The sequence below is a fragment of the Diabrotica virgifera genome, chromosome 6, assembly GCF_917563875.1.
Source record: "Diabrotica virgifera virgifera chromosome 6, PGI_DIABVI_V3a".
Taxonomy (NCBI): Eukaryota; Metazoa; Arthropoda; class Insecta; order Coleoptera; family Chrysomelidae; genus Diabrotica; species Diabrotica virgifera.
The window spans coordinates 25,876,951-25,899,749 of record NC_065448.1 but is presented as its reverse complement, the minus strand read 5'-3'; the positions used below and the strand labels follow the sequence as shown (position 1 = coordinate 25,899,749).

Genomic DNA, 22,799 nt, shown 5'->3' with positions numbered 1-22,799 from the left:
CCACCAAAATTTCTTCCAATCTTCATTTAATATATTATTTTCTTACTCTATATTTTGTAGTATTTTAATATTTTAATTCCACAACAATCAAACTAATTTTATTATTGTTTGTGAAATATTGTTTAAACAATTGTATATGTTTAAAAATAATAAACTTTTATTCTCAAGTTAAAATATATGAACAAAGAAAGTTTTTGCTAAAAAAAGTGTTATTTCAAAGGATAGAATATGGGTTTTTATTTTGCAATAAACAAATTTATTTATTTATAGCGAAATGTAATAAAAATTAAAATGTATCAATAATTATCAAAGGTCATTGGAATGCCCAATCAGAGCAAACTATCCGGTGTCCTGCGCGCAACACCAATAATTAATGTTTATTTTAAAAAATTCCTGACGCCGTAGTGGTTAATCGATTTTAGTTTTGCAAATTGCAAATGAAAGGTACGGTACACTTCTATAAGTAAAATAAAATTCAACTTGCTATCTGCTTTATTTTCAGTCCTGTAACAGTTTGAAAAAATGAATATTTTTTGCGAAAGCTGGATTGCAAAATTTATTTTGCAAAATCTATTAAACCGATCTTAATGAAATTTACAGTATTGTTTAACTGTATCATATAGTTTTTCTGGGTGAGATTTTAAGGTCCTAAGTTTAGCATAAATGGTTGAAAAACGTAAAATGCGAATACTTGTTTTTGTATAGTTTTTCCCAATTATTGCTATTTTGCAACAAGGGTGACTATTTTTTAAATTTTCAACCAACTCTATATTGTAGGAAATTTAATTACACAACTTTTATGTCAATACAACTTTTCCCGGAAATGAATACTCTTAAAGTTATAATCAAAACACGAAGAAAAAAATTGAATTTTTCCTTCATTTTTTGACATTTTTATTATTTAAACAATGTTCCGGACCTTTTTGAGAGGGAGGATAACTCAAATATTAGTATTTGAGTTATTTTCAAGCAATTTCTGCAAAAAAATTTGAGTCACCTCTCAACGTCCAAATGTACTAATATTTTTACAGATGCGCCCTGGTCTAAAACGTCTCGTGTGTTATCCAGTGTTTCTGCTTCATAGAATTTGTTCTTTTAAAGCAATAGTTGAGTACCTAGGATCGGTATCGGTATCGGTAAAAGCAATAGTTTTAAGTACCTAAGATCGGCATTACAGAGTAATGGAGAAATAGATGGAGATGCATGCAGTAGAATTAGGGCTGGATGGATGAAGTGGAAAGAAGCGACTGGTGTGTTGTCTGACAGAAAAATTCCAATGAAGCTGAAGGGAAAATTCTATAAAACAGCCATAAGACCGGCTATGATGTACGGAACTGAATGTTGGGCAGTGAAAAAGAAAGAGAAACAACGAATGCACGTGGCGGAAATGAGAATGCTTATTTATATGGATGAGTGAAGTGAAAAAGAAGAATAAAATTAGAAATTAGTATATTAGGGGAAGTCTAGGTGTGGCACCAATTGAAGCCAAAATGAAAGAGCACAGTTTAAGATGGTTTGGTCATGTTCAACGTCGAGACGTTAATCACCCAATACGAAGAATAGCTGAAGTGCAGATTCCTGGAAGGAGTAGGAGAGGAAGACCAAAGAAGACCTGGGGGGAGACGATAAGACAGGACATGTTGGTAAAGGGGATTAAAATTGATATGACCCAAGATAGAATTGTGTGGAGAAATGCAATTAGGGAAGCCGACCCCGCATAGGGATAAGGCAAAGAGAATAATGAGAATTTGTCCTTTTAGAGGGTTCACTGGTGTTGTCACACAAGATTTGGCAGCACGTCTCGGCAAGCAAGCAATAGAAATGAACCCAGACTGTGAGAATTTCACACCTCTAAAATGAAAAATGATATTCGGTTATACAGTTCATTGGGGTAAAGAGTGACTGATCCGTGTAAATCAGGGGTCATTCCACCCCGTTCCCCATTGCTCCACATCATCATCCACCCCGTGGAGGATGGAAGATGAAAAATTGCCCATATAAGTGCACTATAAACATCTCTTGAAGGATCTGGTTTGGGTGGTCTTCAAGCTCAGTAAATTTTATTATGGCATTACTTGCTTCAGATCCTTAAACAGGAAGCATTGAGCTACGCATCTGGACACATTTGCAGCTTCTTTTAAGCATATGTTCTGTTGTGTGCTGCTTATGTCGTCTTTTTGTTATTTAGTATTACATGTGTGTTCCCATACAAGAAATCCACCTGCATATGTTATGGGTATTATGAGTCTTAATCAGTCTTAATTTGGTTTGTTTCTTCTTCCTCTGAGTCGTTTTATTGCGTTATTTAACGGTTTATTCCTACAATCGGAATAAACCATTGTTGGAAATGGAAAATTAAATTAAAAAAATAGAAAGTCCCCCACTTTATGGAAAACTTTACTTAACTTTTTTTGGTATTAGGACCTACTCTTCACAACCCAATCGATCCCCATAACGCTCGAGTAACTGCAAATTTAGCCCTACTATTAGCAAAGTAACAGAAGTAATAAGCTGAAAATGCGAGCATTATCATAACGAAAACTTTATTTATATACGTATTTAAATTCATAATAACGGAAAAATGCTATTACGAAAAGTTGTTTAGAATTAAAAATTATGTTTTGATGTGCAAATATATCATTCTAATTTAAATGTTGTGAACTACACTGCGCGTCATAGAAAACGGGCACCCCAAAAAATCACATTTTTGGAGTCAGTAAAAGTGTCAGTTACAATCACTATTGCTCTGGGTGCTATTCAAAAGAGCTTAAATCCCGCTGGGCCTAAGCGGATTAGTGAAACTAATCCGCTGATTTATGGAGTACCGACAATTTGGGTATTTTAAAATATTTTTTCTCTCTCTAACTTATGTACGTACCCATTTGATTTCAGATTTATTTATATCAATTTCTTATTATTGAAAATATAGAGTTGGCGCAATGATAAGATTTGACCGTTAATTTAAAACGAATCTATTCGTATAAATTTTATTGAATTTGAGTGACATTATATTTTCCATAAGATGTGTGCGATGTCCTTTATAAACGAAAAGTTTTCGTTGAAAAAGAAAAATGATGTTTTTTACATTGTCGTAATTTATTTTTGTAGTAACTACTTTCCAAAACAACATAAATATCTGTAAATTTGTTTTAAGTAAATGGTCGCTTTAAAGGGGCCTACTTCTTATGACCGCCTAGGGCCCCATGATGCCCTAAACTCCTAAACCATCACTGTTATTTATTTCTACTGCATATTGATTGTAAATTTAGTATAGCTACTTGGAAGATCTGAACTATCACCAGAAAATAAATTATTCGTGAATAAAATAATTCTAAAGTCCATCTGGACCTATGGCATTCAACTGTGGGGGAGCGCAAGCGAATCCAATATGGAAATCCTGCAGAGGTTCCAATCGATGGTCCTTAGGCAGATTGGTAATGCCACGCACCATACTACGTTTCTAACAAAGCAATATACCGTGATTATTCAGTGAGTAATTGTGCACGAAGAAATAAAAAAATGTAGTAATAGGCATTTAAAGCAGTAAGAAGTTCACCCAAATTCTAGTTAGTTAACCCGCAGACACAACAACGGCTGATCCAGCAACCTTGTAAGGTGGGGGCAATGAAATACAAATTTTCTCGTGACTGGCGTACGCAGGATTCTTTTTCGGGATGGGCTGTTATTTTCTTATTCTTCATGTACCATGTATGGCGACTAACACAAACACAAGAGCTGAAAATGTTGACGCAGATCTAATCATCAATGACCAAAACTTCGAAGCGGTCAAAGAGTTCATATATCTAGGGACATCGGTTAACCCCAATAATAACACATCAGAGGAAATAAAAAGACGAATAATAATTGCAAACAGGTGTTATCATAGTCTATCAAAGTATTTAGCTAACAAACGTCTGTCTCAAAAAGCTCGTATAAGGCTGTAAGAACATTGATAGTCCCCGTTCTCACATATGGATCAGAGGCATGGACGATAACTAAAACAGATGAATCCGCTCTGTCGATTTTTGAAAGAAAGGTGCTACGTAAGATATTCGGAGCGGTCTGTGAGAACGGAATATGAAAGCGTAGATATAACTTTGAACTGCAGAATATCTACAAGCATACGTTTGGTGGAAAAGATATTATCACTATAATTAAGCGAAACCGCCTGCAGTGGACAGGACATGTAGCCCGGGCCCCTGAATCGAACATGATAAAAAAGATTCTAACAGCGCAACCCGTGGGAATGAGAAGACAGGGTAGACCAAAGCTGAGGTGGATGGACGGTGTAACACAGGATGCCGAGAAGATCGGAGTCGGCAACTGGAAAATGCAAGCAAGGGACAGAAGAGAATGGCGTAAAAAGCTTGAGAAGGTCGAGGCCCTCTAAGGGCTGTAGCACCAAGATGATGATGATCATGTACCATGTCCTTTCAGAACGTTGGTTACCATCATAGGTATCTTAATATTATTTATTGCCACCCTAAATCAACCATGAAGTTCTTCTTCGTCCTGGTCTGCGTTTACCTTCTATTTTCACTTGAATAATATTTTGTAGCAACCTATATTTGGGATCTCTCATTAAACGTCAGAAATAATCCAGCTATCTCTCAGGGCCGTAACTACCATTGGGACAACCGGGGCTGGGCCCGAGGCCCCCGGCCAAGGGGGCCCCGCAGAGGCCCCCTTTTAGTTGGCCGTGCATGCATAGAATTTAACGAGGAAAATAAAAATATGCAATTTAAAGGTCGAAATCAACGAAATATTTTCAAATGACAAAATTTTAAAAAGACAGCAAAATAAAGTCTTAATTTTTCACTGGGGAAATTAGTCTTTTCGACTAAAATGCAATTGGAACAAAACAGGGGCCCTGAGGCCTCAGCTAAGCTGGGACCCCCGAGACCTTAACATAAAAATTTAAATTACATATTAGTTAGGAAATTAGTTATTTCGGCGTAATAAAACCTAAAATGCCATTGGAAGAGGGGACCCGGGCTAAGCTGGGGCCCCCGCGACCTTTCCTAAAGATATAAATTGTTGATGAGGAAATTAGTTATTTTGGCGAAATAAAAATTAAAATGCAACCGAAAGAGGGGCCCCAGGTCCCAGCCCAGCTACTATGTCTTAAGCAATTTTCCCAGACCACATCTTGGTATGTGAAAGGTTACCACATGGTACCACATTACCAAAGAAGGGTAAGGGTAAGATACAATGAGCACATTAGGATCAGTCCCACCAGTACACTGACCAGCTTCACTTAGTGTGTTTGGCTCACACTGCAGTTGCTTAAGGCACCTTAAAGCGCATTTACGTTTACTTGGTAGTTCGCTTGGTTATTCGTTCTATAAAGTAAGACCATTTACATTTTAGTTAAACGCCCATTAGAGTGCGTTACGTAGGGGGGAGGGGGGGGGTAAAAAATCTTCAAAAATCGCGTTACGTAATACTTAAACGCTCCCTGATCCGTCCACAGTATCAGATACAGATGAAGATGTATTCATTAGCGCTGCTAATTTTATAATTATTGCAGGACATGCTGAAAAAAAAAGAAAGAAGAGAGTGTGGTGTTCACACAGGAGGGAAAATACGTTTTCAAGGGGTTAAATTCAAACATTTTTCCGGACCCCCCTTGCGCTGGGGGCTGGGGGTAGGGGGCCGCCAGATTACGTTTTCCCCGGGGCCCCCAACATCGTAGTTACGGCCCTGCTATCTCTTCTTGATGCTTTTTATAATCGCAGTAGTCTTGCTGAGACATTCTAGTATTGTGGAGTTTCGAATCTTCTCCATCCAAAAAACTCTTAAAATTCTTCTATTGCACCACATTTCGAGAACCTCAAGACCATATAGATCGATTTTATTCACAGTCCAAGACTCGACACCATACATTAAGACCGAGAACATGTAGCAGCGAAGTAGTCGGATCCTTAATGCCAATTTTAGGTCTCTGTTACATAATACTTTGGACATCCTTCTAAAAGCGGCTCTTATTCGGGGGGTTTTATTAAATGATCAAATTACTATTTTTATCTGGTCTCTGGTATTGAATTGAATAGATGGCAATAAACAGATTTATTGTGGGACTTTTTCATTTATTATGTTCCAAAGACTTTTAATAATTTTCGATTTCAAGGAATTCTGCCATATTTATGTTTCAGTTATTCAGTTATCAACAGGACACAAAATTCACTATTTATGTTCAATCGTAATCTCTTTCTTAAAAACAGTGTCAGCAGACACCAGGCGAGGTCTCAAGAAGGGGGAAATTGACTCCATTGACCCTCCCTTGGATCCGCGCCTGAGACACAAACCCTTGGACTTTCACGTATATTTAATAAGGAAATTGTTTAGAATTTAGAATATAATATGTTAATTTAAGTTAAATGTAATTAGGAAGGTAAAATTGGAAGCGAAGATTACCTACCACTGGCAGGTAATCTCCGCTTATGTTATATTCTCTTTGATTGAGTGATCAAATTTGATTATTGTTTAACAGAAGAGATTGCAAATCTTTATTTGGAAAATAAATAAAAACAAACTTATAATAAAACATACCTGTCACTAACATTTCCAGATTGCTTTTCTTGAGTTTCTTCCCAGACTGACATGAAGTAGGGTGAAAACTGAATCAAAGACGATCTTCTCGTGTCCAATTGGCAAATATCCTGGGGAAGTGGAGCAGCTTCTTGCAGAAGCGAAGCGATGTCACGTTGGGGGAATGTTGGAGTGTCGATGCTTATTACTTCTCCTTCATTTCCTTCGATTTCAGCTGTTGCCAGAGGGGAGTGCAATCGACCTACAGCACCACCTGCAAACAAATAAAACAAATTTGATAGAAATAATTAAATACTGTTTTGTGAAAGACGTTTTAGTCCAGGGCGCATCTGTTTTGAGATGGACGTTGAGAGGTGACTCAAATTTTTTTGCAGAAATTGCTTGAAAATAACTCAAATAATAATATTTGAGTTATCCTCCCACTCAAAATGGTCCGGAACATCGTTTAAATAATCAAAATGTCAAAATATGAAGGAAAAATTCGAATTTTGGTTTTTTGATTATAACTTTAAAACTATTCATTTCTGAGAAAAGTTGTACTGGCATCAAAGTTGCATAATTAAATTTCCTACAATATAAAATTGGTTAAAAATTTAAAAAATAGTCACCCTTGTTGCAAAATAGCAATAATTGCGAAAAATACTATACAAAAACAAGTATTCGCATTTTACGTTTTTCAACCATTTATGCTACACTTAGGAACTTCATATTTTACCCAGAAAAACTTTATGATATAGTGAAATAACACTGTAAATTTCATTAAGATCGGTTTAATAGATTTTGCAAAATAAATTTTGCAATCCAGCTTTCGCAGAAAAAATTCATTTTTTTAAAATGTTGCAGGACTGAAAATAAAGCAGATAGCAAGTTGAATTTTTTTTTGCTTATAGAAGTGTACTGTACTTTTCATTTACAATTTGCAAAATTAAAATCGATTAATTACCACGGCGTCAGGAAACTTTTTAAATAAACATTAATTTTTGGTTCTACGCGCAGGACAGCGGTGTTCGATTCGCACAAGTTGATTTCCACCAAAATTTCTTCCAACCTTTATCTAATATATTATTTTCTTACTCTATATTTTGTTGTATTTTAATATTTTAATTCCACAAAAATCAAACTAATTTTATTATTGTTTGTGAAATATTGTTTAAACAATTGCATATGTTTAAACATAATAAACTCTTATTTTCTAAGTTAAAATATATGAACAAAGAACGTTTTTGCTAAAAAGAGTGTTATTTCAAAGGATAGAGTATGTTTTTTATTTTGCAATAAACAAATTTATTTATTTATATCGAAATGTAATAAAAATTAAAATGTATCAATCACTATCAAAGGTCATTGGAATGCTCAATCAGAGCAAACTATCCGCTGTCCTGCGCGTAGCACCAATAATGAATGTTTATTTAAAAAAATTCCTGACGCCGTGGTAGTTCATCGATTTTAATTTTGCAAATTGTAAATGAAAGGTATAGTACACTTCTATAAGCAAAAAAAAAATTCAACTTGCTATCTTCTTTATTTTCAGTCCTGTAACATTTTGAAAAAATGATTTTTTTTTGCGGAAGCTGGATTGCACAATTTATTTTGCAAAATCTATTGAACCGATGTTAATGAAATTTAAAATATTGTTTTAATGTATCATAAGGTTTTTCTGGGTGAAATATGAAGGTCCTAAGTGTAACATAAATGGTTGAAAAACGTAAAATGCGAATACTTGTTTTTGTATGGTTTTATAGCAATTATTGCTATTCTGCAACACGGTTGACTATTTTTTAAATTTTTAACTAATTCTATATTGTAGGAAATTTAATTACGCAACTTTTATGTCAGTACAACTTTTCTTGGAAATGAATACTTTTAAAGTTATAATCAAAAAACGAAGAAAAAAATCGAATTTTTCCTTCATTTTTTGACATTTTGATTATTTAAACAATGTTCCGGACCTTTTTGAGAGGGAGGATAACTCAAATATTATTATTTGAGATATTTTCAAGCAATTTCTGCAAAAAAATTTGAGTCACCTCTCAACGTCCAAATGTACTAATATTTTTACAGATGCGCCCTGGTCTATTTGACATTATGGCAAATCTGTGTCAAACCCATTTACCACAGATTTATCTTCTTCTTCCTTCTTATATGTAGGCTTTAAAGCCTGCCCCTCTTCTTCAATATTAGCATCCTAAATTGTTTAAATCATCGCACCATTTTTTCTTGGTCTGAGAATACTTCTTCGTCTATTTGGTGACTTATCTCGTGCTATTCGTACTATCCTATCCTCTGCCATTCTACTAATGTGTTCGTTTCACTCCTGTTTCCGTTTTGTCACCCATCCATTTATGTCTTCTACATTGCATGATCTTCTTATGTTTTCGCTTCTCTCCGTATCCACCAGACTTTTCCCTGATATTCGTCGAAGTATTTTCATCTCTGTTGTTTCTAGTAGTCGTCTCGTTTTAGATGTGTCAGGTCTTGTCTCCGTCGTGTATGTCAATATATTTCTAATTGCTGCTTCATAGATTCTTGATTTTGTGTCTTGTCTTAGGTGTTTGTTCTTCCAGATTGTTTCATTAAGAGATCCTGCCGTTTTACTTGCTTTTAAGCTTTGTTGTCGTACTTCCTCTTCAACATCTCCGTAACTGGTTATATCTATTCCCAAATATCTAAACCTTGCTTCCTGCTTTATGATTTTCCAAACAATTTCGATTTTACATCGTAGTGGGTATTTAGATGTTGTCATACATTTGTTTTTTTCTGCTGATATTATTATATTGTATTTCTTGGCTGTTGTATTGAATATGTGTGTTAATGAAGACTAAAACACTAAGTTTTCAATCTAATAGCACATAAAACAATACCAAAAAATGTTACTCTACATCCTACCAGATTGTTTTCAATTGTTTTCAATCTGGTAGAATGTACAGTAACATTTTTTGGTGTTGTTTTATGTGCTATTAGATTGAAAACTTAGTCTTTCGCTAGCAGTTGCCGCTAGGGCATCCCTGCCATTTCGTTCGTTGCAATCATCCCCAACTACATGCCGGGGGTTTGTCCTAGTTGGGTCAGAGAGAGAGAGAGAGCAGCATATGTGCCTCCTGATGAGAGACTAATAAGTTTCGAAACCGGTAGAGGTGCTTGCTGCACTCTCTGATTGAACTGGAATAATGATGCGGCTGTAGTTTCGTGTTGCAACGAAACTGAAAATGGTTATTCATTTTTGATGTGTGTTAATCTTTGGAGATGGTCTTTTGTCTCAGCGATTAAAGCGGCGTCGTCTGCATAACATAATATTTGGATTTCTTTGTTCCCCATTCTGTAACCATGACCTTTACGTACTTCTATTATTTCGTCCATTATTATATTAAGGAGCAGTGGGTTTAACGAGTCACCTTGTCTGACTCCGCTTTGTACTGGTATAAACTGTGTTAGTTTTTCATTTATCTTTGCCTATATTCGATTATGGAAGTAGATGTTTTCGATGGTTTGTATAATATTGATTGGCATCTTTCTTCTATACAGTAAGTGTAAGACGTCTTCGACTTGGATGCGATCGAAAGCCTTTGCCAGGTCTATATAACATAGATATGCTGGTTTATTGTACTCGATGGCATCTTCCGTGATTTGTCTCAGTACAAATACGGTGTCTACTCAGGATCTTCCGGATCTGAATCCTTGTTGTTCAACCACAAAAACAGATATATGAAAGGGGTAAGAGACTTGTTAAAGTTAGTAAACCAAAAGAAAAACTGCAATATCTCGGCTTCTACGTAATGTAGAACCTTCCTTTTTTATTTGGGGTAGTAGTCCAGAAAGCCACTGCGCATCCGCTAGGAAAAATATTCTAATTCGGATTTTTTGCACAATCTTACTCAAAAAGGACTCCTTTTAACAAATTTGCATGTTGCCAGGACCAAAAGGTGGTCAAAAATTTTTTAAACGTTTTTTTTTTGTTTTTTTCGTAAAATAAATTTTTTTGCATGAAAAAAAGTTTTTTTTAGGTTTTTTGGATCATTCCAAATAGAAAAGGTCTTTAGTAACTTTTCTCTAAAAATGATAGTTTTCGACATATAAGCGATTAAAAATTGAAAAATTGCGAAATCGGCCATTTTTAACCCTCAAAAACTATGTGAAAAACTGAAAATTTGAATGTTACCAAGGTAGGTAGATATTCTTTAAACATCGATTGATGAAATCCCTAAGAGTTTTTTGCAATACAATATTCAAAACTCCTTTGCTTTTTAATTGCTAATCAAGCGTGCGCGACCCTATTTTCTACCGACAGTATGGTGCAAATGAAAGTAATAAATTCGTTATTTCGTAAACCGGCAACTTTAAGGTAAAATCCCGAAAAAGGTCGATTTTTATTTTTAAGTTATGATATTGTGGCATATATGGAATACTAGTGACGTCATCCATCTGGACGTGATGACGTAATCGATGATTTTTTTTAAATGAGAATAGGGGTCGTGTGCTAGTTCATTTGAAAGGTTCTTCAATTCTCTATTCAGTAATATAAACATTTACATAATTATTTGTACAGGGTGTCCAAAAAATTTTTATTAAATTAAATTATTTGACAAAAAAGCAGTAGAAGGACACCCTGTATAAATAATTATGTAAATGTTTACATTACTGAATAGAGAATTGAAAAACCTTTCAAATGAGCTACCACACGACCCCTATTCTCATTTAAAAAAATCATCGATTACGTCATCACGCCCAGACGGATGACATCACTAGTATACCGTATATGCTGCAATATCAAAACTTAAAAACAAATATCGACCTGTTTCGGTATTTTTCCTTAAAGTCGCCGGTTTACGAAATAAAACGAATTTATTCCTTTCATTTGCACCATACTGTCGGTGGAAAATTGTGTCGCGCACGCTTGATTAGCACTGAAAAAAAAAAAAAGAAGTTTTGAATATTGTTTTGCAAAAAACTCTTCGGGATTTCATCAATCGATGTTTAAAGAATATCTATCTACCTTGGCAACATTCAAATTTTCAGTTTTTCACATAGTTTTTGAAGGTTAAAAATGGCCGATTTCGCAATTTTTCAATTTTTAATCGCTTATATGTCAAAAACTATCATTTTTAGAGAAAAGTCACTAAAGACCTTTTCTGTTTGGAATGATCCAAAAAACCCTAAAAAACCTTTTTCCATGCACAAAAAATAATTTTAGGAAAAAAACAAAAAAAAAACGTTTAAAAAATTTTTGACCACCTTTTAGTCCTGGCAACATGCAAATTTGTTAAAAGGAGTCCTTTTTGAGTAAGATTGTACAAAAAATCCGAATTAGAATATTTTTCCTAGCGGATGCGCAGTGGCTTTCTGGACTATAGATCGTCTAAAACATAAGTTATATGCATAAATTACTCTTGATTAAATTTTAGATAAAAAACTGAAACTTCATTGAACAACTGCCTAAATTTCAGCTCTTCATGTTACCGCTGTGAATTAAAAAAATTATGTCCGCTTCTATGGGTTCTACAAACATCTTTTTTTTACATAAGTGTTTTTTATAACCTTTCAGATGGTGTATTTTGTTTTTTTGTAAAGGTAAAAACGGCGCAGATAATTAAATTGTTTATAAGGCGAAAAATGGTACTTTATTCTGCATCAATTATTTTGTAAGTAAACAATTAAAAATTCATCTATATTTTTAAAAACATCAACATTTGAGACCTTACGAAGGGAATGAGACTAATAGTTATTTATGAAACAGTTCGTGAAGTATGCTTTTTGCGAACGCACGCGATGTTTTGCGAGAGCACGAGCGACAACGGAGCGAGTGCTATACATCGCGTAAGTTCGCAAAAAGTACTTCACGCACAGTTGCATACAATATTTTATCTACGATAAACAAATAAAAAAACTGTAACTCTTCGTCACTAGAATTCTTCTATTCTACAATTTTTAGAACTTTGACATTTAAAAATTCTAACTTCTTTCAAACCACAAAACTGTCAAAACTTTTGTTGTAATTTATTGCTCATTATGTCAGACAACGCGAAAGTTAAGGATATTTGATTATACATATGAAAGTGTGTCAAAAACAGTGCGAAAAAGTAAATCCCATTTAATAGTTATTTATGATATAAGTGTTAAAAGTACAAGAGTGCCTTAAAAATGTACTTTTTAACACGTATATCATAAAATATTTTTTCTACAAACGTTATAAATTTATAAAATATAATATTTTTGTTAATTGCTGAAACCATGAAACCTATGACCCGTAAAAGGTAGAACTGGTTGTCTACACTCGAGGGGAATGTCTAAAAATTCTTAGCGAAAATATTATACCGTTACATAAACTTGTTTTTTCTACAAATGTGTTAAAAATGCAATAATACAGTTTAAATTAAATTTTAAAAAACCTTTTAAACCACCTTTTTCAAATTGCGCAAGTTGTACTATTAATATTAATGTTAATAAATGAAATATAAATATTTTGACGTTTCACAATATGACAATTCACTTTTAACTGCAGTGCCTTAAAATTTTTAAAGCACTAGTGCTTTAAAGTGGCATTTTTAGCGCTCCTATGGAGTGCTAAAAATTGCATTTTTAACACGGTTGTAGAAAAAATACATTGTTACTTCCTGTCTGTGACAGGAGTATTTTATAAAATTCTACTGTCACAGTGACAGTTGTCATACTCCTCTGATACGTCTAAAGAAACGATGTAATGTAATGTTAATTTATACGTTTATAACGATAATTTCGACCTCCACTAGTTTCATCTCTTTTTGTTTCGCAATGTATTATGTTTTCCATCTTTTATGTTATTTTGCCGGTTATTAGCTAGCTCATCACTGTATAATTATAAAGAATTGCAGAAGATGCTAACTCTCGGTTTTAATTTGCAATAACTGTTTTCTATATATTTATAGTATGGTATAGTTAGACCCAAACCCAGACATCCAAAGTGAAAGTTATCCTCCAACACCAAATTGTTCCATATGGTCCACATAATGTTCAGAAAATAGTCACACCATTTTGAACGTCGGGTTTGGCGGGGAGAGGGGGGAGAAATCTGCAAATTCGTAGTTTTTTACGTTTTTCGTCAATATTTCTAAAACTAAGCGGTTTAGCATGAACAATCCTCTACACAAAATTGTTCTACATTAAATTTGAAATAAAAAAGGCTCTATGCATAACCCTTCTAAAATGAACGGTTCCAAAGTTACGGAGGTAGTATAGTATAATTGGTCCAAAAAAAGGCCTAACCCAGACATGCAAAGTAAAAGTTTTCCTTCCACACCAAATTATTCTATATGGTCCACATGCTGTTCAGTAAAAAGTTACACCATTTTGAGCTTCCGGTTTGGTGGGAGATGGAGGAGAAGTCGGTAAATTAGTAGTTTTTTAAGTTTTTCGTCAATATTTCTAAAACTATGCTTTAGCGTAAGGAATGTTCTATAGAAAAATGTTCTACATAAAATTTAAAACAAAAAAGGTTCTATACATAATTGTTATAAAATCAACGGTTCTAGAGTTACGGAGGGTGAAAAGTGGAGGTTTTCGATACTTTATATATTTACCGATTTCTCCCCCTCTCCCCCCAAAACCCGACGCTCAAAATGGTGTGACTTTTTTCTGAACATTATGTGGACCATATAGAACAATTTGGTGTTGGAGGATAACTTTCACTTTGGATGTCTGGGTTTTTGGTATAGTTATATCATAAATATTGCCCAAAAAATATAAAAAGTATCGAAAACCTCAACTTTTCACCCTCCGTAACTCTGGAACCGTTGATTTTATAACAATTATGTATAGAACATTTATTGTTTTAAATTTCATGTGGAACATTTTTGTATATAACATTGTTTAAGCTAAAGCATAGTTTTAGAAATATTGACGAAAAACGTAAAAAAACTACTAATTTACCGGCTTCTCTACCATCTCCCTCCCAAACCGGACGCTCAAAATGGTGTAACTTTTTACTGAACAATATGTGGACCATATAGAACATTTTGGTGTTGGAGGAAAACTTTTACTTTGGATGTTTGGGTTAGGCCTTTTTTTGGACCAGTTATACTATACTACCTCCGTAAATTTGGAACCATTCATTTTAGAAAGATTATGCATAGGGCCTTTTTTATTTCAAATTTAATGTAGAACAATTTTGTATAGAGGGTTGTTCATGCTAAACCGTATAGTTTTAGATATATTGGCGAAAAACTTAAAAAACTACGAATTTACCGATTTCTCCCCCCTCTCCCTCCCAAACCCGACGCTCAAAATGGTGTGACTTTTTTCTGGACATTGTGTGGACCATATAGAACAATTTGGTGTTGAAGGATAACTTTCACTTTGGATGTCTGGGTTATGCCATCTTTTGGATCAACCATACTATACTAATAGGGTGTCAATTTAAAAAGTTTTTATCCCCTATAATTTGGTCCCTATAGAAAATCTAAAAATATACAAAAACACGTCAAATTTATTTGCGAGGGGGACATTTTATAGACCAGTTTTCCACTAAATTACACTAACCCTCTGGCGGGGGCGAGCACAGCCCCCAAAATCTTTAATGGAAAGGGGGTCGAGTGATACCTCATTTTAAAGATCGTTCGATTACCTTTTCAAAAATACCACATACATCACCACATACATTATATTTCTTTTCAGTAATTTTGGAAAAATCAAGTAAAACCGTACAGATATTAAATATCGAGTTCAGAACTCCAAAAATTTTTTTGGAGTATTGAACTCCAAATTGAATTTTTTTGGAGTGTTGAAGTATTTAGTAGAGTATTTTTTTTAAGTATTTTTGGAAAAATCAAGTAAAACCGTAAAGATATTAAGTATCGAGTTCAGAACTCCAAGATTTTCCGAAAGTACTGAAAAGAAATATAAGGCATGTGGTATTTTTGAAAAGGTAATTTAATGACCTTCAAAATGAGGTATCACTGAACCCCCTTTCCATTAAAGATTTTGGTGGTTGTGTCCGCCCCCGCTATAGGGTTGACGTAATTTAGTTGAAAATTGGTCTACAAAATGTCCCCCTCACAAATAAATTTGACGTGTTTTTGCATATTTTTATATTTTCTATAGAGACCAAATTATAGGGGGTGGCAACTTTCCAAATTGACACACTGTATAAATCTTTTGTCATTTTCAAAATCTCATTTTAAAGGCGTATCTAATATTTTTTAGAATGTCTATGTTGTCTGTTAAACGTTTTCATCTACAATGCGTAGTTTTTTTCACAATATTGAAGTGAATGAAAAAATTCGCTTTTTTTGTTTAAATCTTAATAAAAAACCACGACGCAGTAAAAATTTCGATACCCACAACATTGTGCACCTTTTCTATTAGTCCAGTAATTCTTCGATTTTTCAAATGCTTTTTGCAAAAAAATGCTTCGTTTCCTTGGATATAAGTTGATTTTTCTGTCTATGTTATGTGTCTTATCTTATATTAATTTGTAATCAATAAGAAAATATTGCTTCGTGTATTTTTGCATATAACAAAATATTTTATCCAGTTCATGGAAATCAATCAATAGCCAGGACAGTTTTACAAAGGTCAAGGTGTTGTGTTCGATATTGTATATTTCAATTTTTTTCCTGCATATTCTTTTAGCTAGACCACAGTTAGACAGTGAGAATAATACAACTTAAGCCACGTGACTATTGCTAAGCCAAAGAACTGGTTAAGTGTATGTATCATGCAAAGAACCGAACGTCTGGATCAGCAAAACTATTGGCGGCAGTGTGAGGCAATTCAAAATTCAATTGAGGATTGTTTATGTTTGAGTCAGTCAGGTCAGTCTGTTGCGGTTGCGTGCTCTTTTTGTGGGTGGAATCGGAACGGCAGTATAGATGAGATGAGACAGTAGTACCATTGTGACGTTTCTAGTGGAAAGTGGAGAAAGTAGTCGAAATATTAAAGGTGTTATCACATATTTCCATAAAAATTGTGATCTATTAGAAATTAAAACAGTTTAATTCATGTGTTTGTGAAAGTTTGGTGAAGAATTTGGTAAGATATGACTTTTTTATTTTAAAATTTTCTGTTAAGATTCTTGTTGGTAATTTAAAACTTTTTAAAGTTTATTACTGCATGTCTCAGGTTTGATAAAATTCTGAGATAGCAACCTCCACCGACCATCTAGATTTACTTACTGCAATTTTCTTTCCTTTGCCGCACGCCGCACGCACGGTCTTCATTCGAAACTTAGTTCTCATGATTCCTTATCTACTGCTAATGCTACTTTAACTAAATGACTAAATAGTCAAGCAGTCTCTCAAACTACACCACTATTAATACATTATCCTTTCCTATATTGTAGTTTTATTGCGTTCTTCACCGAGCTATTAGTTGGAAGTGCTTGTATGTACAACCTTTCATTCATGACCTAGCTAAGTCGTTTGGCCATGAATATGCTCTTTAGGTCTCTCTTTAAGGGCCCCCGCAAGGTTGACCGGCGCCCGCGTGCGTTGCATATTTTAGCGCCCTTTAAATCTACTATATCCAACTATGGCATACATCTCTATAATTTTTTATTGTTTACTTGTAATTTAAGGTAACACCTTTTATGTCTTTTTTATAGCATGTATTATTTATCAAATTGGATGTTTTCTATTAAATTATTAAATAATTTATTTAACCCAAAAAACCAAACCTAAGCACAGTCAAAATTTATTTTACAAAAATTTATATTTCTCACGTATATAACGCCCTTTTCATTTATTAGGAATAATGTGATAAGTATTTTATTATTAATAATTAGTGTTGGAAAATTCTCGAGAATGAAAAATCGGAGAATATTCTCGATATGGAGAATTTTCTGAGAATGAACCCCATGACGCACTTAATAGACCGGGTAGTATCGTCGCCCCCGCTAGCGAAATTATTCCGATTCGATTTTTTTGCACAAACTTACTCAAAAAGAGGTCTTTATAACATATCCACAGGGTGCCGGGCGGTGCCGTGGTCGAAAAATTGTTTAAAAAATGTTTGTTAAACAAATTCACAAAAATATTTTTTTCATTCCGAACAATATTTTTTCAGATAATTTGGGTCATTCTGAACAAAAAAGGTCTCTTGTCATTTTTCTCTAAAATTGCTTGTTGTCGAGTTATACGCGTTTAAAAATTTTAAAAATGCGAAAATGGCCATTTTTAAGTCTTAATAACTCGATTAAAAATTATTATTATGAAATTCAAAAAGTGACCAAATCATGTTTAAACCCCCTTCTTCAAGGTCCTGAAGCGATTTTTGTCATTATTTTATTACAAAGCTGCTATTTTTAATTATTAACAATTATCGCTATAGTCCAACTGTATCAAACGTTAAACAATTTTTTCTAAACAAATTCACAAAAATAATTTTTTCATTGCGAACGATTTTTTTAGATAATTTGGATTATTCTGAGCAAAAAAGGTCTCTTGTGATTTTTCTCTAAAATTGATTGTTGTCGAGTTATATAACAATTTTCGCATTTTTCAAATTTTAAATCGCGTATAACTCGACAACAATCAATTTTAGAGAAAAATCACAGGAGACCTTTTTTGCTCATAATGTACCAAATTATCTTAAAAAAAATTTGTTCGTAGTGAAAAATTTATTTTTTGTGAATTTGTTTAAAAAAATTGTTTAAACAATTTTTCGACCACGGCACCGCCCGGCACCCTGTGGATATGTTATAAGAACCTCTTTTTGAGTAAGTTTGTGCCAAAAAAATCTAATCGAAATAGTTTCACTAACGGGGGCGACAATGCAGTTGGACTATAGAGCTAATCGTTAATAATTAAAAATAGCAGCTTTGTAATAAAATAATGACAAAAATCTCTTCAGTACCTTGAAGAAGTGGTTGGAAACTTGATTTGGTCACTTTTTGAATTTCATAATAATAATTTTTAATCGAGTTAATAAGACTTGAAAATAGCCATTTTCGCATTTTTCAAATTTTTAAACGCGTATAACTCGACAACAATCAATTTTAGAGAAAAATGACAAGAGACCTTTTTTGCTCAGAATGACCCAAATTATCTGAAAAAATATTGTTCGGAATGAAAAAATTATTTTTGTGAATTTGTTTTAAAAAAAATTGTTTAATCAATTTTTCGACCACGGCACCGCCCGGCACCCTGTGGATATGTTATAAGGACCTCTTTTTGAGTAAGTTTGTGCAAAAAATCGAATCGGAATAATTTCGCTAGCGGGGGCCACGATACTGCCCGGTCTATAAGAATATTGTTGAAATGAAAAATAGGGTTTTAAAAATCATGATTTTATATACAAAATTATGAGACAAAACAACAGTGTTCTTTGTATATAAAAAATACAAAAACAACAGAAAACACAAAATTTCTTTGATAAAACAATGAAATTTTCTTCTTAACAGCAAATAATCGATGTGGTATGATGTATGATAAAAGATTAAGAATCTTTTTCTATCATTAGCTCATCCTAGTCATCTACAATCTGCATTTCAATGTACTGATTAGTTGTGGGATTTTGTTTTTCACGAGTGGCCAGCTCAGTCATGGATTGGTCTACGTCTAACAATTTGAAATTGTGAGCAATAAAAGAAACCCGATTAATTATAAAATGAAATATTATTATTCTATCTAATGATTATGATACTAAAGGCGCATTCTCACGGTTCGATTTTAGTGGATCAACTAAAATCGGTCAAGTTTTTGTTCACACATTTCAAACAAAATTGAAGCAATTAGTTTTAATAAAATAGCGCCAAGTGTAGTTATACGTAAAAGTATAAATATTATTATGTAGTAGTTTACTGATTCAGCAACTCACGAAAATTAGGTTAAGACGGGATAAAGAACATAAAAAACGTCGTTTCTGGATACGAAATTGGATTAAAAGAAGAAATGAATGTGGTGTTTCAGAAACTTGCTTTGAAAGATAAAGAAGGATATTAAAATTTGATCATAACACTCTCTGACCACTTTAAACTCATTTTGTTGATTTGAAGGATAACTTTTTACGCAAACTGACGAGATAATATTGATTCAAGTCGACCAACAAATGTTCATACGCTTGAAAAGTGATTCAACTTATCTGAAAAATGTCAAGTTGAACGATAAAGTTTGACTGGATCAATCTTTTGTCGAATCAACAAAAGTTGATCGATTAAAATTGAAACATATGTTCTCACAGCTATTATCATTCGATTTCAGTTGATCCACTAAAGTTGATCAACTAAAATCGAACCGTGAGAATGCGCCTTTACCATTTTCACAATTAGTTTAATTTCTACACCACTTAAAATAACAACAAATAAAAAAGATTGTCCAATATTTTTTACACGAAAACAAAAGTTTGAAATCTGGGCAGAATAAACCCAACGGATATCGCAATAATAGTCGTAATTATTAACACCAATATAAAATAAAATTAAACCTTTCACTGCAGGAAACCACCCGTTCACCACACGTTTACCAGTAACAGTGAATAATGTTTGCGGCTAATAGAGGCATAGACGAGAAGGGAAAAGATACTCAAGTCAAATACATAATCATAATTCATAGAGAATTTGTTTACTTAAGGGTAATTATCATAAATTCGAGTAAAAGATTCAATTTATACCAGTAAAACTGCTTAATCCAGCAAGTTGTGTTTTTGTAGGAGTAAAACTGCGAAGTTGCGTTTTATAGGTGTTAATTTATGTTTTTACTCGTCAAGGAGTGTGATTTGATGTTTATTTGCCTATTTTGAGTGTTGCTTTAGTTTACAACATAAAATCGATTGGATAGTATGCCAAGCGCAATTCAATCTACTTAAAAAAAAATAGGAAGGAACAACAAAATGTAATATATTTTTGGCGGAGTAAGAGTACCTAAGTTCAACATTTCAGGACGGGAATAATTATTTTTTCAGTAATAACACCATATTTGATTTTTTAAATTTCTCTAGGTGTTCATTAAATAATTAAAATTGTATATAAAAATGATTATCTCATTTAAAGTAAATATTTCTATTTACCAAACCTTCGGTTTGGCGTCCCTTTGGGGTTGCGCCCGCGTGCGCCGCACGCGTTGCGGGGCCCTTTAAGTTAAATATATGATAATGTTAATTTCCTTCTTCTTCTGTATCTTAACCTTCAGAGCCAACTGTAGAAAGTGTCCGTTACGTTACTTCAGTAAGAAGTCTTTGTCTTTAGTTCACATTCTAAATGCACGTTCACACACACTGCTATGGCGCGATCAGCGATGCGATGCGTTACATAGCAATCATCTGTGGGTGTTTCCATACAAAGATATGTCTGTGAGCTAGTCGCCAACGTAGTCCTTTCGGACATCTTGGATATTAGTGCACCCTAATATGTCTCTGTACATTTTGGCATTGGATACGACCATCACTTGTAACAACGTTGCCGTATCCTCTATTTTTTCATACTATCACGTTACAATTTTTTGTGATATTATACACGAGTGGGACACCCTCAAAAAAGCGCTTAGTTTTCGAGATACTGACCACGGAGGGGTGAATGGCTAATTTTATTCATACTTTATATCTTCGAGGGTGCTGAAAACGAAGATGAGGTTTATTTTGAATTTTATGTGGGGGAACATTGTCAAAATCGCAATTTTAACCTAAAAATAAAAAAAATGAAATCACGTTTTTTGCGTTTACCTCGCAACAACTGTGTTCCATTTTAATATTTTTTTCTGAAATTTTTAAAGTATATAGCTTTAACATTTCTGAAGACAAAGGTACCTGCTTCAAGTTTTTATTCTTATCATGATAAAGGTTATGAATTTTTCAAAGAAAAAGGTGCGGATTTGTGAATTGCAAAGTTTAATCGCAAAAGTTGTATGACGAAGTTTAAAATTTAACTTCTTAATCACGTTTATTTGAAAGTAGAGAGTACAAAGAAGTTTTCTGGTAAGTTTTAGATCAAAATGTTTTATAGAAAAAAAATAGTGCAACTTTTAATGTCGACATTAGAAATCCCCAATATAACGCTTATTTTTTGAGGGACAGACAATCTAGGTCTAATTTCTCACCTTTAGTACTATTTTTGGATTATAAGCTTTCATTTGATACCTCATTTGTCATTCTACCTAGTATAATGACAGAGAAGTAATCGTTCTTATTCTATTATTCTTGTAGGCACATTTAACATTGATTGAAATTATGAAAGAAATGGCATGGCAACACTGTGACGCACCAACATAAGATTCAGCTGTGCGTTACATAGGGTGCACTAATATCCAAGATGTCTGTCCTTTCTATGTCGGGCGTGACGATGGAAAGAAAACTGAATTATATATTGACGAAAAATTCATTGTTAAAGTACAATATTTTCAAAAAGTGTCTAAATAGAAAACGTAAATGCGTTCATGAAATTAATACAGAAAGAGCGACATTTGGAGAGTTTCATCATTTATTTGTTAAACTAATTTTGCATCCTGATAAATTTTGGATGAGAATAGAGAAATTAATAGAGAAAGGGCGACATTTGGGGAGTTTTATCATTTATTTGCTAAAATAATTATTATGCCTCCTAAAAAATTTCGAGATTTTCGGATGTCTTTAGACTACATTTAGAGAAGTATAACTTAAATTAATAATTATTTATTACTTTTTCCACATCCATATCGCTCGTTGGACATGCGACTACTCTACCGGCACTGGCGATGGAATATGGAATCAAACATTCTTGAAAACCAAACCAAAGAGCATACTAGCCGCTACTAGCATCGCACCACACTAAATCGCGTGCTTTTTGAACAAGGTGCTTAATGGGGCATTTAGACGTGCTAGTTTTTAAAGCAATATGTTGCCGGCAATATATATTCGGTATGTTGCTGGCAACATTGCAGCATCTAATGAAAATATCGCCGTAGGGCCGAGCCATGTGGCCGAAATATTGCTGATATTTGAACACTATTGCAGTTAGTGGCTGATGCGTTGCCGATAAGTTTGAACTGCTGTGGAAAATCTTGCATGTTGCTCGGCTACTCTGTTGAAATTTAACTTGGATTTCTCAAACATACAAAGAAAAATGAATTTGTGGTCAAATGAAAACACAATAAGTAATAATTGGACTTCGTAAGTCATAGGTTTCACCACTACTTTCAACCAAAGTGGACGAAAGTAGAACCGCAAGTCGATATTTGAACTTTTCGTGTAACTTTACGTCAATTCATATCGCGACGGCGGAAAAGCAGGAATTCATTAGTGGCAAGATGATGATTTTACAGAAGACCAAAAAAACCGAATCATTTTTCATTTAGGGCGTATCTTATTATGTT

At 33.7% G+C, this 22,799-nt stretch overlaps 1 protein-coding gene across 1 annotated transcript in view; it reads right to left on the bottom strand.

The window, feature by feature from the left end:
• The window catches only part of LOC114327004 (programmed cell death protein 2-like), a 157,942-nt gene that overhangs the window by 38,244 nt on the left and 96,899 nt on the right, over nucleotides 1-22,799 (bottom strand). The window contains exon 4 of the mRNA XM_028275504.2: nucleotides 6,553-6,805. Coding sequence (XP_028131305.2) covers nucleotides 6,553-6,805 — 253 coding nt within the window. The remainder of the gene's footprint in view (nucleotides 1-6,552; nucleotides 6,806-22,799) is intronic.